We start from the raw sequence: 16,774 nt of genomic DNA, 5'->3' as shown, positions 1-16,774 counted from the left end.
TATTTCTTTACTATTCAAATGTTTTAAAGTAAATCTACATCTACATGTACATGAAGCTTATCTGCTCCTCCCCCAACCACTTGACTCCCTCTCTCTCTTAATTATCAATTACTAACTCATCAGCTGCTCAGTTAAACTCCAATAGCTCAGTTAACGCTCATTAGACGGGACTGCCCAGTTTAATTGATTATTGATGCCTATGTTCAGCAGGAACTGAAGTTTTTGCTCTGTTCCTGAGCTTTTATGAATGCTGTATGGGTTTACACACATGCATGCCTGCACACATTGCCTGAAGTGTGACCCAGTTTTACATGAAGTGAAATGTCAGCTGTAATAAAGCTTTTTTTATTGGATGGCTCGGCTCTGCCTCTGGCAATAGAGTGATGATGAATGTTGGGGTGATGTCATCAACAAGCGCCCCCAGTGCTGTGAGTCCAAACTGTCCTGAATTTGAGTATTACCTCCAGCAAATTTTGTCCGTGTGTATTTCACACACATTCTCTTCATTCAGTTTGGACAGCACATGGTCTTAACGAGCCAGTGCTTTGTTGGGACACCCCACCACACCCCCACCAAAAAAATCCTTCTGGAGCTGTCCACTTGGGTTTGTATCCATCTGCCTTACTATTCATCAAGACAAGCCTTTTCTTGTACACTTCCACTTTTGCAAGGCCTTCTGGGTAGAATTACTAATGAAACCGAAACAAAACCTTGATAAAACCAGCCTGGGCTGTGTTTCCCGAAAGCATTGTAAGCTAAGTACATTGTAGACCCATTGACACCAGTGGAGCCACGGTTAACTTAGGCTTAAGATGCTTTTGGGAAACACAGCCCTAGTCAGTCTGGCCATCTTAAACCAGCTAAGACATGTATTAGTCTGATTCAAATGGGTTTTTGCAGCAAGGAAAGTCTAAGCAGAGTGTGTGCTGTACATTCAGCACAGTCAAGTTTAATAGTTTGGGGTTTAGCACAAATCCCTGACCCTTAGTATGAGCAATAATAATAATAGCGATGCTTATTTTAGTGAGCACCACTAATAAAAATACTCTGACACTCAATAACTGGACTTACTGGAACAGAGAGTATCTGAAGCCGTTCTGAGGCTGCTCTTAATGAATGCACTCACTTGGCACAGATATCATTGGCAGGGCGGAATGGTTTTAATTTGCTCCTCTTGGTAAGCCTGTGCTCATGTGAGGGCTTTTTAAAATGATTTTCCTCCAGTCCGGTGGAGATTTGGGTCAGTCCTCACAGTTCAGACTCCTGCATATCCCCCTGCTAATTTCTCAGCAGTTTTATAGACTATTACAGGTGAGGCATAAGGTTTTGATTTGGGCCTGTAAGAGCTGCCAAATAGAGGCAGTAAAGGAATCTAGGAACTTTTTTATGAGGCATTTACACAGTGTTGTTTTCTACTAAAAAGGAAAAGTTTTTTTGCATTTTGGCTGTTTATTTACATGACAACAGCATTTTGGGGCAAAATGCAATGTTTTTACTTTAATCGCCTCTGTGTAAACTACAAAACTTAAAAAAAAAAAACCTGTATACAGTGTTTTCACAGACCAATGTGAAACTGTGATTTGACATGTTTTGGTCATTGCATGCTGTGACTTGTTTCCATTGTGGTGTGGCTTGTTTCTTTTGTGTGGTGTTAACCAGGGCTCTGAACTAGATCAATGAATGAAAACGAAAACCGGAAACGAACGGAATTTTGAAAGGAACAGAACCAGAACCAGAAACAAAATCAAATTTTATAGTTCCGAAAATTTGAAATGGCCATTAATAACGTTATTGTATAGTTCCATTTAATATTTGAAATATGCTGCCAACCAATCACAGATTCCAGCAGTACGGCATATGCAAATGTGACGCTGAAGCCAACGAGTGAAATGTCCGTTCAGCTGTGAACTCATCATAGGTACGTCTCAATGGCAATGCACCGCCTTCAGGGCCGTATTAAGACCAAATCAGACCTGATAACGCAGCGCAAAAAGGGCCTTTTGTTCTCTGCGTTGGTGCATGTGCATTCGACACTCAAGCGGCAGCATGCTTAGCCTTTCCTACGCAACTGAGGACCGCAGCTCTCCTTTGATTATTGCATGAATGCAGCAAACTGTATCAACTAATTTTAATAATCAGTTAAATGGTTTAAAAAGTCATTTATTTATTTTCAGTAAATTATTAAAATATTTAAAAAGGTTTGCTGCATGGTTAAAATACGCTACACGTGTATATATATATATATATATATATATATAGAGAGAGAGAGAGAGAGAGAGAGAGAGAGAGAGAGAGAGAGAGAGAGAGAGAACTTGTACAAATTATGATTTCATTCAGAAACAGACATAATGCAGCCACAAAATGTTTACAAACATTAGGCTTGGCTATAATATACACTGTTAACATAGCTAGGCTATTTATATAATAATTTGGCATTCAAATACATCGTGAATACGGAAACATTTGATTTTGTGTCGAATGAGAGACCCAACATTGGTTCAATTTCGTTTTAGCCTAAATTAATTAGTTTTGATTTGTCGTTAATATTGCTATAGCTTCTTACATTTGTAATTCTTGTTCTTTTCTAAATACTGTTAATTCAAATGATTTGTTGTGGAGTGAGGGGAACTCAAATAGCCTAGCGGATTTTCTCAAATTTCCCGGAAGCTGAACAGTTTTCATTTGCTATATTAACCTCAAAATAACTATTAGAATGAAAGTTGGAGTCCGACTTTCGGACGCATATACAGCGTTTCTTATTACACATTTGCTATTATTATATATTCTTTATATTAAATAACATTTTAACATCCAGATACGTCGGGAATATGGAAACATTTGGATTCGTGCAGAATGAGAGATGTAGGCATCAGCTTCAGCTTAAATTAGTTTGTTTTTTGGATTGACGTTTTTATAGCCAAAACTTTAGAGGATTTGTTTTTAGAGAGAAACTAATAACTGTTTTTATAATGTTTTTAAACATTTTGCTTTAGACTACAGGTATTTTAGCCTTCATTGTTTCGGAAGTAATAGGGCTAATAACTGCTCGGTGAGCGGCGACCTTTTCTTAACAAGTGTTTTTTTTTTTCTTTTAACAATGCAACAAACATTTTTAAATATCTTAAAAATACTTTGTCTTTAAAGTGTTGATAGAATGTGGCTGTGATTTTGAGTAAAGAAAACGCTATACTTTATTATTATTGTTTATTATTACTGTTGTGTCAAGTTTATTTCTGTTGTGTTGTGGAGATTTTGCAGTTTTTGCACTACTGTGTATGTGTATATTTGTGTGTGTGCGCACGTGTGTGTATAGGATTTTAAGTAACTTGACTTGAAGTTGTGTGGCTTTAAATTATGAAAAGTTACAGTTTCGAAGTATCTTCCCCAACACTGTATAATAACTGAACTGTAATGAAGAACTGCTATCAAATGAGTTCCGTCACACACCTTTGGCAAATGCCAGACCTCCAGCTTTGACATCAGTGATATGAAGCTGCTGGCCTCCGTCCTCCTCTACTACCACCACTGAAAAACCTGGAGAAGAGAGAAAGAGACATAAATAACTAAAAAAGAAACAAAGAAGAGGAAGAAATCAGATATAAACTGAACAGCATTGTTACCATAGCCTATGGCACAGGACTCATCTCTGTCAAACTGGATGACTTTGGTTGTCTTGGCACAAATTTCAATTTCTTTGTAGAGCTGAACAAAGGAAGAGAGAGGGGGAGTTCATATTGATTGCACTCTATGGATGTACAGTTCATTTACAGTGTGACTTCAGAAAGAGCTCACATACATCATGGAAAATGTCTTAGTCAGCTGAAATTTATGGTGTTGATATATAAGCTAAATAAAAATCAGCTCATTCTTAAGAGAGCCTGAGACAAAACTGGGGCTTTGATCATTTCAGGGAGAGTAGAAGTTTGAGAAAGTCAAGTCTCTACAGAGAGGAAGAGAAAAGATGAGAGGAGACATGGAAAACACAAAGACTCTCTGTCATTTTAGAAGAACGGCCGTGAAAAAAACCAGCAAAGTAAATTAGCTTTTGAGGTTGCAGTTGTTGCAAAGGTGGTTTTCCCCAGACACACACACACACACACACACACACACACACACACACACATACAGCTAAGGGGTAAAAGAACTATTCAGACTGCATTATGCAGTACATGCATCTTCTACATAATTCATAACATATGCAGCAGCCTCTCCTCAATGCGGTCTGAGAGTTTAGACTCACTTTAACCTACATCGCAGTCAGAACTCAAAATTGTATTCTATCTGCAGCGCATTGCAGAGTCACAGTCTAATAAATTCACCCCATGCTGCGTCTGTGACCGCTAAACGCTCTTAGCTGTCCAGGACACGTGTGGCCGCTGACAGGCCTTTTTTGCTGGACTTACCAGGTCACAGAGGTCCTCCTCAGGCTTGGGGACGTACAATTGCACTTGATTCTCAATGAGGAACTTCAGCCGTATATAGTGCTTGGAAAGATCCAGTCTGTAAGTCTGTAAAAAAAAAAAGGAAAAAAAGAGAGGAAAATGTATAAAATTGCTTAGGATCATTATAGTTAACTAAAATTAAACTGTACAAATATTTAGTTAATTTAGTTACTTAAAATAAATAAAAACATTAACAAATAAAATATAATATTAACAAAATTATGCATTATGTTTATAGATGCTTTCTATAAAATATATATAAAATATTAAACACTGAAAAATACGGAAATTATATTATACTTAGCACTAAACAAATATATGCTCTGTATGTATTTTTGAATGGCTGACTGTACAATATCCAACTTACAAGAGGGTTACTTACTAAATAAGTAATAAACAAAACATCATAAAATATTGATTTGAAATTAAATTATGGTGTGTGAGAAGAAATAGACCATGAGTTGATACAAGACATGAAGCTAGTGCACTTATGTAATTGTCATATAATGTATACAGTGCTGTTTAGAATTTATTATACAAATATATTTGACTACAGAATGCTGCTGACCAACCGGAATAAAGTATTCCAGAGAGCTGTATAAAAAGAAGATTAACAAACAAGGATGTCTGAATAAATATCAAAAAACTATTTACATTCAGCAATAAACCTCAGCATTTAATCAGCTGAAGTTACTTACGACCAGTTTTAAATGCTAAGAAAATCCATGACAAAGGACATTAAATGTTATGTTTGCCAGTGTGAATTGGTTCATATTTTATTTCAAGACTTGACAGAAAACCACTTCTGTGATTTAGTTTGGCCACTTTACAGGATCATTTATTTATAATTCTATATGTTTCATTATATGCTGTTACAGACTATCTAAAAATATGCATGTAGACGACTCATAAATTGAAACACCGGACAGAGTAACTGCAGTGTGATTGCTCCACTGGCATCCAAGTGTGAACAGGAAGTGATGTCTGTGTTCTCTACACAAATACTTGAGGACAAATTTATGAGAACGGTGGATAAGAGCATTCTAGAACACCCTGCAGTGATAGCAGCTGAGAACGGACAAGGAAAGAGGCCTAGAGCTACTACAGTAGAATGATAACAGGAAGATAACCGCAAGAAGAAATAATTTTAGACACTTTAGCCGTTTGCCTTGGGAAATAGTAAGTTCTAGAACTTTCAAACCTGAAAGGATGGGAGGGTGAGCTTTGTGTTTTCAAGAAATGAGTTACATGAGATGTTAGCCGTGGACAAATCATAAGATTACTCTTTTATGATATCGAAGTGTGTTTAAGGTGTTACATTTCCTGTTCATTGTTGCTAGTGGGCTGCAAGATGATGGCATAGTGAAACTGGGATATTGTTTGCTAAAGAAACACAGGGCACAGCTGACGTATCTGTGGCTAATGTGAGCTACCGCCTCAGAACAAAAGATGACACATGCAAGGTGACAGACAACCACCAGTCAACAAGTTTCAGATGACCATTATATCAGGGTTCAAAAACAAATCATGTGGGAACTACTTTTTCTGGATTGATATATATTTCTGTAATTAAACTTTTTGGAGGGAAAGTTTAAGTGGGTGTGGTCATATTATGCTAATCTTGTCACAGCAATGTGGTTCGATGTGACATTGAATGGACAATATGAAGAATAAACAATTTAGTTAGCTGAACTTGACTGGATTTAATTATTCTCAATGAAATGTATTTGATTTGAATAGGTTTGTATACATGATATTTACCCTGCACAGTGCCTCCAGGGCCTCCATGGCTGAATCGCCTGGCTGTATGATAGCCAACACAGGCCGATCATCAGGTAAAGAGACCCAGGATGGCGTGAGATAGTCAGGTACCCAAACGTCACTGTCCGTCTTGTGTTGGTCAAGACTTTTCACCAAACCTTCTTGGTCCTTCTGTTAAAAGAAACAAATTATTTAGGAAGGTACTTAGTGTCAGCATAACATGCATTGGTATTAAAATACCATTCCATTAAAATGTTTTACTAATATTTTTACTAATATTTTAATCTTGGATTGATTGGTTAATATCAGTGTTGGGTAAGTTACTTAAAAAAAAGCAATCCACTACAAATGACTAATGACTTCTTTAAAATAGTTTTTCCATTACATTACTGATTACTGCATTTAAAAAGTAATCAGATTACTAATTACTTTACTTTCAAGTTTACTTCACTTTTAAATTATCAAACCTACAAAAATGCACTACAAAGAGAAACTCATAGTTCTTTAATTAATTTAATATTGACAGAAAAAAAAGTATTATTTTTATAACCTATACTTTCAGTATCAAAAACGTAACATAACTGTAACTGTAACTGTAATCAAATTACATTTAAAATGCAACGCATTACTTTACTGCGTTACCAGGAAAAGTAATTAGATTACAGTAATGTGTTTCTTTGTAACATGTTATACCCAACTCTGGTTAATAATAACAAGAAGCCAAATAGCTTTAAATTATCTCTACTAATGAAGCATGCACAATCAAACCAGGAATGTACATCAAGAATGTAAATGTGTAAGAAAAATGAATACCACAAGAAGATTTTAGACAAACCACTAAATGCAGATTTAAAGGTGTCAGTTTTGCGGTTATATTTGCACAAATCGGCCTTATCACACTTAAGCAGAGCTGTCTGGATCGATGCAGCAGACACTGTGATGATATCTAATCAGAGACTAATTAACCTGGCATCCAAGCACAGCAATGTGCAAGCCCCACACAATACTCAGCGCCTCTGTCTGACAACGGCACTGTTAGACGTCTGGCGGGTGATCGATGAGCTGACGTGTACCGGCTGGGCTGTTCATTGTGGGTCTTTCGAGGGCTCTTGGGTCTGTCAGCGGGTCTGGCCTGCTGTCAGTGACGGCATGCTGCCTGGCTCAGATAGCTTATCCCACACTATCGGGTGACAGCCTAGTACCCCCCCTTCCCCTCAACAATCTGCCCGCAGAGTAGCTGCGATGGTGGTCCCCCATCATGGAGAGACAGCAAGCCCACACATGGTGAAGGAGAGCGGGAAATGGGTCAGAGGGACTTAAACACTCACATACTGGCAAACACATGCAGACAATACATTAAACACTCCAACATTCTGTCACTCACACGTGCATACGCTCCCCTCCCAAAACACCCGCCATCTGCCTCCTCTGCTGGCTCTTAATGGAAGAGGAGCCCGGGCCTCCCGCCGCTTCTCCCAGAGGCCCTACAGCCCAGCTTGGGTGTCTTAACTCTCTCTAGCTCTTTCCAGCTCCCTTTGGGAGCTCCATACAGCCCTTACATCTCAGTTCTTAAGTGATCTGCCTCTGTAAGGATTCTCTTTGACAGTTTTAATTATGCAAAGCATGCTGGGAAGTGTTAGTGTCCTCCTCACCAGCATCTCCTTTCCAGAGTCCTCAAACATGTGCTCGAGATTCCTCTTAATCGACTCTTCACCGTCTACGAACACCTGAGGTGAGACAAAACCTTCAGTCGGAACCCACCATATATGAAGTTATTTTAATGCACTTATAGCACATAAAAAAATAACCATTGCAAATTGTATGAAAAATAAAGAGTGATTTGTTCTATTGAACACATGTATATAATGTCTGGTTGATGTGAACCTGGTTGATGCTGGGTCTGCCTTTGGTTTTCTTTTTTGAGGTAGTGTCCAGACCCCATAGAGAGGAGAACCGGCTCTTTCGTTTACTGGAGGAACGTGACAGGGCCTGGGTACGTCTCTGAATTCCCCCATCCGTCCTTGCTGCCACCTGTCCGACACAAACCCGCATACACAAAGTCAATAAACATCTAAGATAGTTTCAAGCACATGTGATGATAATTTTAAACCATTTAGCATTTGTCACTATGGAGGAAACCTTTAAAGGAATAGCTCACCCAAAAATGAAAATGGGAAAAGTGCAGCATGAACATTGTTCAAAACATCTCCTTTTGGATTTGTCTGGCTTTGGAGCAACATGAGAGTGAGTAAATGAACAGTACCTTTAAATATTTCACTAATCCCATGATTGTACAATAAACATTAATATTTAAAAATGGGGAAGTCGTGGCCTAATGGTTAGAGGGTTGGACTCCCAATCGAAGGGTTGTGGGTTCTAGTCTCGGGCCGGATGGAATTGTGGGTGGGGGGAGTGCATGTACAGTTCTCTCTCTACCTTCAATACCATGACTTAGGTGCCCTTGAGCAAGGCATCGAACCCCCAACTGCTCCCCGGGCGCTGCAGCATAAATGGCTGCCCACTGCTCCGGGTGTGTGCTCACAGTGTGTGTGTGTGTGTTCACTGCTCTGTGTGTGTGCATTTCGGATGGGTTAAATGCAGAGCACAAATTCTGAGTATGGGTCACCATACTTGGCTGAATGTCACTTCACTTTCTTAACATTTAAGTGACACACGAAACATAGATTTAATTAAATGAATAACTCCTGAGGGCCATTCACATTAAGGATAGCTTTAAAGTGCTGTCAAACAATTAATCAAATTCAAATTGAAGGTTTTAATTTACAAAATATTATTTAATTATTATTAAATATTTTATAAATATGTTATAAATATACACAATACACATATATACTATATAAACTAAAACTGTTATTTTTTATGTGATTTATCGTTTGACAGCACTACTATAAAGTTTTAATAATTGTAAGTATTTCTATAATTCTTTGAGAATATATCCACAACTATAATAACTGTTGGAATTGCTCTCACAATGTTTTTTTTTTTTTCATCAATGTTTTTCTCATAACTGCAGCTCACAGTGGTGTAGATGCTGATACAATTATAGTTATTGTTGTTGTTGTGAACAGACCTTTATTATGCTTAGAGGTTTTAGCTTTCATTGATTACAAATGCCCTCAGTGACACTGTGAGAAAAGATCAGGAAAGAGAAGGGGGGAAATACATCCCTTTGCCTTTAGGTTTCAAATAAAGATCAGTGATGGGAAAGATGGGGTCAGACCCCATGACTCATTTCAGAAGCAGTATACTGCTTCTCAACTGCCATGGTGTGAAAATGTTCTGTTCACATGCCAACATGAAACCACATTCTCATTTCTGGGATAATAAATGTTAGTGCCACAAAATTCATAAAGGATATCCTTAGTAATCAGACCACATGTTTGCATAGACATAAAATCTTAAAAGTTTAGGGGACATCTGCAGAACAAGACAAAACTCTGTGAATTGTATTATATTTTAGAACACAGAAGAAAATAGAAATGAACTTTTATAAAGACATTTAATGTTTAAGGTTAGTGACTAAGTGTCAAAATAGCTAAAAGGAAGTTTCACAAAGACAGTTATTGAACTGCTTGAGTGCCATTGACGAAACACTCCCTTTTTCATGACTTAAAACGTCAAAGATTTTCCGTCAATCTTGGTTTTGATTTTTGGAACTCAATGAGTTACGCAATTAAATGGAAGTTTTATTTCCACGCCTCACTGTGACTCTCGAGGTGACAGTTGCACTCCTCTGGCTGCATATTACGCCATTCTGTACATTCTCTGCTGAACCACAGGAATGAGAAAAACACGATGGTGACAGCATGTTTTGTTATGCAGTTTCTGTTAGGACTCAGGCCAAGAACAGGCTGGCAGGCGGCTCAAAGCTCACCCGGTTCTCGTGGAGTGGATTAAAATGAAGTGGATATTAACTAAACATGCTTGAGAGTGTGAATGAAAGGAGTAAGTGTGCGAAACAGAGAGAAATAGGGAATAATGCACTGATATTGAGTGTTTTGAGAGCGTGGAGGTTTGTATGTATGTGTGTATTTCATACCAGGGCATGGAATGATGATACTGAAAAAATGCCAAGACGACCCATGGACAGTTTGGTGGGGCGGGAAGCAACGGCGAGTAGGCGTTTTGGATTTGGAAGCTCGCCGCCTTGCAGGCTGGACAGGTAACAGCGATACCGGAACAAGTCCATATGAAACTGCTCCAAATTCTGCTCCCAGAGGAATATCTGAACAACAAGAAAGAAAGATCTAAAATCGTCTGTTTTGTCAGTATTTTAACATGCTCTGCACTTGTTGTTTTCTGCGTTCGCACACTGATGACGGCCCCAAAGCTGCTGACTATTAGAGTGTGGGCAGTGTTTTTAATACAGTTTTGTTTACTGGTGGAGGACGCTGGGATAAATCATTAGTCAGCAGGCCTCCTCCAAGCCAGCATGACCTGAGTCTATTCAGAGACCATGGAGGAGTAAGCCCACCTCCGCACAAACAGACGAGTACATCACATACACAATAAGTGAACAGACACATACTTACACTCAACTTTTATGTAATATCAATCAAATCACGTCAGTTAGAGATTAAACAGACAATGCAAAAATACACGGTAGCATCAGACATGTCAGAAACACCAAATCTGTGAGACGTGTCCTAGTAAACAAATTAAGCAATTATTGAATGACAATTTCATCAGGGTGTGTTTATAGGTGAAGTTGAATAAGTTAAAAGTCCTAAGGCAAAGCTTGCTTTATTTATGGCATTATTTTTGGAGGAACCAGTGGCAAACAAGTCTCACCAGTACTTAAACATAATTCTAGACACCACTGACTCTCTGATAATGAGCACGATTTAAAATCATCAGAAAATCAGAAATGCATATGCAGCATGTTCATACCTGCTCTAGGATAGTCTTCCTCTTCTTCCCATCAGTGACGGCAGAGAGCTGCATTTCGCCCATCTTCTTCATTTTCTCATCCATGTCGATCTTTTGTTCAAGCTTCTTGATCTCTGAGCGCAGCAATCGTACGGTGTCCTCGCGGTGGTGCTGACGGGCGACGGCTGCGGCGCAGGCTGAGTGGATCGCGGTTATCCAGTTTTCCAGCTCGGTTTGACCTGATGTCTAAAAAGAAGTGAAAGAGAACATTAGTTCTTATCACTATAGAATGCCCAATGGAAGTTTGTCCACAATGAGCAAAACGTGAAGGCAAAGTATTTAAAAACTGGTACTCCTTATATATACGTAAGGTTATAAACATCACTATTAATATAATATAATTTAAACAAAATAGCAACACGGAGATTCTTTCAGCACCAAATGACAATCACGTAGATTTGACTGTTGGGCCTGACGCGTTAACCTTTAAGAATGTCACCTGGTAAGCAGGATGTTGTCAGCTGTCACAGAATAAAATGTCACTGAGACACACAGAAATTCAGAAACACTGTTCAGCAGTTTTGAATGATACATTGGACCATGAGCATTGGTGCGGTACAATTCTATATCAACTGTTGTCATAAATGTGAGGACAAAAAAATAATCAATGGCTTTAAATGCTGCCCTGAAGAATTCAAGTTGATAGGAGTCACTGGAATCACTTTAATATTAATCTTTCGAGATTCAGACTGTCCTACCTGGAAGAGGAAGGCATCTCCCAGTGCATTGCTCAGACAAAACACAAAGTCTTTCTTGGGATGTTCTGGGACAGCCTGAACAATGCTGTTCTCCACCCAGACTGCATGTTTGTGGATGCTGTTGTGGTCAATCCCTGAACGTCCATCCGTTTCGTAAAAAAACAGAGTGCATCCTTGGAGGATAAAGTGAAAAGGAAGATAAGAAAACATGGAACTGTGAATGTAAAACAAGTTTAAGGATTTGATTAATCTACACCAATAAAAATAGGAAAGTTTGATGACAAATTTTTTGTAAACTGTATTGTCTCAGATGCTATTCTGTGTTCTTTTTACATTAACAATTTCAGTAAGAAACTGCCCAGAGCATAAAATTAGATTGTGATTGAATACCCATGGCAAGACTACGAACATCAAACCGTCTGAATCAAAAGCTCAGAATATGAAAATAAATGTATTAGGGTTTGATGTGTTTACCCTGATGAGAAATAGCAGGTGCATGATATTTTGTAACTGGTGCGGGGTCAAGGAGTTGCAAAATGTAAAATGCATCACATTCAAATGTAAGAGGCCATCCAGGTTAACAATGCACAACGTATTCATTATTTCCACCTTTTTCTGAGTAACATGGAAAGACTTTAAGGATAAATCAGAAATAGCAAGAGTAGCACTATGCTATTCCAAACATATCACCTTTGAGTGATACCCAGTACTGTTTCCATTTCCTTTTCGCTGCTGGCTCCACCCTCTTATTCTTTTTGTGGCCCAGGAAGTTCTTCACAGCCAGCAGGCCAGCCTTCCGCACAGTGCCCTGCACCGTGCTAATTAGAATGTCTGAGGGGTAAATGGAGCTTAGCGTTCCACTGCTCCTCTCATCGCTAGCAGCCGAAACTGCCTCTTCGAGGCAATCCCACGTCTGCCGGGAGTTCAAGTCCAGCTCCTGACGGAAGTTCTCGTAAACGCCTTGATCTCCACCCGGTTGACGTTCCCGGTCTCCTCCACCTCCGCTGCTACTGCCGCTGTCACTTCCCGCAAAGATGCTTCCGCTAGCAGTAGAGTAGACAGAGAAGGACGCAGACATAGCCTTGCAACGGCGTGAGGAATGCTCGACTTCAGCTGCGCCACCGTCAATACCGCTGTCTCCATACTCGCTGCCCTCACCGGCCGTGATATCCTTCATGCAAACAGAATAGGTTACTGGAGATGAAAGACGTCACTCCCTCTACAGTTACGGCTACATCCTCCAAACAAGAATTCCCTCTCAGAATTTCACCCTAAACAATAGTGTGACATTTCATAAAAACTGTAATGGAAACTATCTTCCATTGAGCTGCTAAATGGCTCTTTTTCTTTCTTCTTTTGACAGGTACAAAGAAAGAAACTAATCTGTACTTTTCTCTACTTGTTTACCTGTGCATAAAAGAGGAACAGAAAGAGGAAGACCAGAAAGTGCAGCTTCCCTTTGCCGACACAGAAACACTGAAGTTCCTCACAGGTAGATCATGCAGAGTATCATATTTTAAAAACACTGAGCAGGTGTCCAATGTAGCTGTCAAAAGGTATGAACATGACTCAGGGAACATCTGAATTGTCCTGTGAGACCATTCAAAGTCGGAAGCTCTTTGGCAAACACAGACAGTTCAGATCACATCAATAATGCAAAATCACGAAAGTTAAAAGCTATCTGAATTTAGTTTTAGAGACCCTAGAGGGTTTTATCTTTCACATTTTATTAGAGCTAAAAGTAGAGGAGATTTTAAATTAAAAGAGTTTTCTTAGAGAATCCCATAATTCTATTGCTCTTTGTCCATTTGTTGGGTTAGCTACTTAAAAACTACCAACTAGGTTCTAAAATAAATGGACGACAATAGATAAATTGAGAAGCTCGGAAGTAGGCAAAGTGGTCAAAAAACATGATTCTTAATAATCTGGAGGTACTGCAGATAAATCACTGCCTGTCTTTATTTTCAGATGATTTGGAAAAACCATGAGTCAGAGCATAACTCACATGTGTTGTTTGTGCCCGCCGTCCCTGCATACGTGAGCAGATGGTAATCTGGTGATTGGACCGTCCTTCCGACAGGCAGTGAGAACGACGACAAGGAAGAGTGTATGCTCCATATGCGTTCCCTTCCTCCTCCGCAGGAGACAAGATCTCACCGTTCATTACACCCCCCTGCTTCCTCTCAGGATTGTGACCATTATAGAGATGGTGGGAGCCCCGAAGAGGAGGTAGCCTCTGTGTGCAAAGTTCGTCTAAAGAGTTGGCTCTCTCTCCTGAGTGACTCTCAAGTGTCCGTGGGCTGGAGGTGCGACGGCGACCTCCACAGTTGGTGAAGCCTTTGTCTTCTTCCTCATTTGTCCCTATAATCTCCTCTGTGCTTGTCAGATGCTCTTGGCTTAGATCCGACAAGGAAAACTCCATGGAATCCTCTCTCCACATGTCAGCAGATTTGGAGCGCTTCTTCATAAAGCTGCCGCCTTCCCGAGGACCATCTCTGGTCCTCTGAAGATACGTGTCCTCACCTGTGAAAAGTCCTTCATAATCACAATTGTCTGCCACCACTGTGTCCAACTCCACTCCGTCTTCAGAGCCTGGTGTGGTGGTAGGATCCCCCATGTTGTCGTGGAAGGACATCGGCCGCAAGTTCATGGCCATCTTATCCACCCAAATGGTGCCTCTATAGCCCTCCAACGCATTCTTCTCATTGAAAGGCTCCAGGCCATTTTCACTCAGGGATTGTGGAATGGAAGGGGTGCTGCTTGATTTTGTGCTGGTCTCAGAGTTGCGGTGTTCAGCCTTGCTGGATGAGGCATGACGTGATCGTCGAGACTGCTTGTTAGAGATGCGAAGTGATCGGGTCATGTGCTTTCGTGAGAGATGGCCCTGCCCCTCACCGTAGTAGGCGTGGTCACCATTTTGGCTCTCTATGTTTCCCATTGTTTAACGTCTGTGGAAGACACAACATGGGTTAGAAACAGGACATGTCACTGTCTACACAGATGAAGAACTACCAATCACTAGCAAGATGCCTGTACATGCCTGTGTGACATTTAAAAGATAGATTAGCAAGTATTGGGGCTCTCAAACCTGACAGACCAGCAAACACCACATACTTCCAGATATGCTTTTTACTTTAGAGACCATAAAAGACTCATGCAGCTCCAAAGCAACATACCTGCTAAGTTCATATAAGGGGGTAAATGTATTTACATTGCTGAAAGACAAAGTAACCAAATAAAAGCTGATCTGCCTACAGAAGAGAAATTTAGTCTCACCATCTCTAAAAGTGAGAGCTGAATAGCATGTGCCCAGAGCCTAATGCCAGAAATATCTCTGACGCACACAAAGACACAAAGCGAGAGAGTGAGTAAAGGAGTGAGATGTGAAACCTCTCAACCCCCTGTGGTGGGAGCATCAGAGGATTTTTAAAATGACCTCCATTAGAGAGTTCACCATTTGTGTATCTCAGCTATAACCTCTTGAAATTGTTGGAACGGTTCAATTAGGGCAACATTCAGACAAATTAGTCCTAAGAAAGAAACAGGAAATCATTATAGAAATCCACTGTGTACAGTTTATAGCGTTATTTTTATTAAATCACTGTGGCACGTAAAAAAAAAAAAAATAGTCATGAAAGATATTTGGTCTGTTCCAAAACTTTTAGAAGCAGCATTTTTAGGCATCGTGGGCACACTCCTGACATGAAAGCTGCCCAGAGTTAATCATCCGGCCTCGTAATTTCTCACGATACCTAGTTTGCACAAGCAATAACAGCCAATCCCACAATGTTCTTGTTCTAATTCCCACTGTGATGAGTTTGGGAAAAAAAATTATTCCAGATGCTAAGCTAGGTGAGAGAAACACTGATTACTAATAACTTTAAATACTTGATTCAATGATGTTTTAACCAAATTATGTTACTGAAAGTAGTAATTAATTGGATCATTTTGCCCAATATTTATGAGTGCTTTTTAGAATATCATATCGTTAACTTAGCAACATGCTAATGAACTAAATTGCTGCAGTTGGCAGCGAGGTAGCTCACAAGTTTTTGAGCTGCCTCAAAACCATGATTCCATTGTGTTAGTACATGACATCATTGTATATAAGATCGGCAGTAGTACCTGAGGCAGAACCAGTGGATCAGATGCATTTCAAGACAGCCATGTTCCTATTTATTGACCTCATGGTCCTGATCAGCCTTAAGGCAGTTTTCTCTGGAAAAGAAACATAACACAGATTTTAAACAAAGGAACAGTGGAAGATTAAGTCTAGACACAAGGATAGCTTGGATAGCTGTTCATAAATAAAGTTTTGGGTTTCTAAGTATGCAAAGGGTGGATTACAAGACACATATGAGAACATGACAGCTCACCTGTTCCAAGGTGCGGTCACAAAAACATGCATAACATTAATACAACAATACTTCTCACACCCTCTCTGCTGAACAAGAGGAATCATTTTCTGAGATTCGTCTCATTTCCTTTAGCCAACAATACAGTAATTATGGCTTCCCAGCAGAATTCTTAAAGCTGAACCCAGTTATATGTTCTTCAATGCTAGTCTGACCTAATTTAGTCTAATCCAGAGAGAAGAGCAGAGAGAAAGTCTCATATCCATACTGCAGCAGGTATAAATATGAGACGATGGTTCAGACTACACACTTGAAGCACACTTTATGGATTAGTCTCAGAATGGCACGGTCACTGTTCCACTAAGCAGGAGATAGAAAAAAAGGAAAAGGATTCCCTGTCATTACAAAACATTGGACTTGTATAGAAGGACATATTCAAGCCATATCTAGAATCATGAGATGAGCTCTTTTGACTAAGACAGCGTTGGCAAAAATCTAGCAACGTTTACATGCATAAAAACCACACAAACCTGGTTTTTACTGACTGCCAGAGGGTTTGTCATTCAAA

General features: G+C 39.6%; 1 protein-coding gene across 2 annotated transcripts in view; it reads right to left on the bottom strand.

The window, feature by feature from the left end:
* The window catches only part of LOC113109853 (T-lymphoma invasion and metastasis-inducing protein 1-like), a 49,490-nt gene that overhangs the window by 15,852 nt on the left and 16,864 nt on the right, over window positions 1-16,774 (bottom strand). For both annotated transcript variants that reach the window (XM_026273658.1, XM_026273657.1), the window contains exons 2-13: window positions 15,977-16,069; window positions 13,857-14,799; window positions 12,542-13,022; window positions 11,852-12,024; window positions 11,115-11,339; window positions 10,264-10,449; window positions 8,088-8,234; window positions 7,856-7,930; window positions 6,204-6,374; window positions 4,404-4,508; window positions 3,621-3,702; window positions 3,448-3,534 (exon numbers count right to left, since the gene is read on the bottom strand). In XM_026273658.1, the coding sequence (XP_026129443.1) occupies window positions 3,448-3,534; window positions 3,621-3,702; window positions 4,404-4,508; window positions 6,204-6,374; window positions 7,856-7,930; window positions 8,088-8,234; window positions 10,264-10,449; window positions 11,115-11,339; window positions 11,852-12,024; window positions 12,542-13,022; window positions 13,857-14,789 (2,665 nt within the window). In that variant the 5' untranslated portion in view covers window positions 14,790-14,799; window positions 15,977-16,069. The remainder of the gene's footprint in view (window positions 1-3,447; window positions 3,535-3,620; window positions 3,703-4,403; window positions 4,509-6,203; window positions 6,375-7,855; window positions 7,931-8,087; window positions 8,235-10,263; window positions 10,450-11,114; window positions 11,340-11,851; window positions 12,025-12,541; window positions 13,023-13,856; window positions 14,800-15,976; window positions 16,070-16,774) is intronic.

Source organism: Carassius auratus, chromosome 10 (genome assembly GCF_003368295.1).
Source record: "Carassius auratus strain Wakin chromosome 10, ASM336829v1, whole genome shotgun sequence".
Lineage (NCBI taxonomy): Eukaryota > Metazoa > Chordata > Actinopteri > Cypriniformes > Cyprinidae > Carassius > Carassius auratus.
The sequence above is the reverse complement of the archived record's forward strand: the minus strand, read 5'-3'. Positions and strand labels throughout refer to the sequence as shown.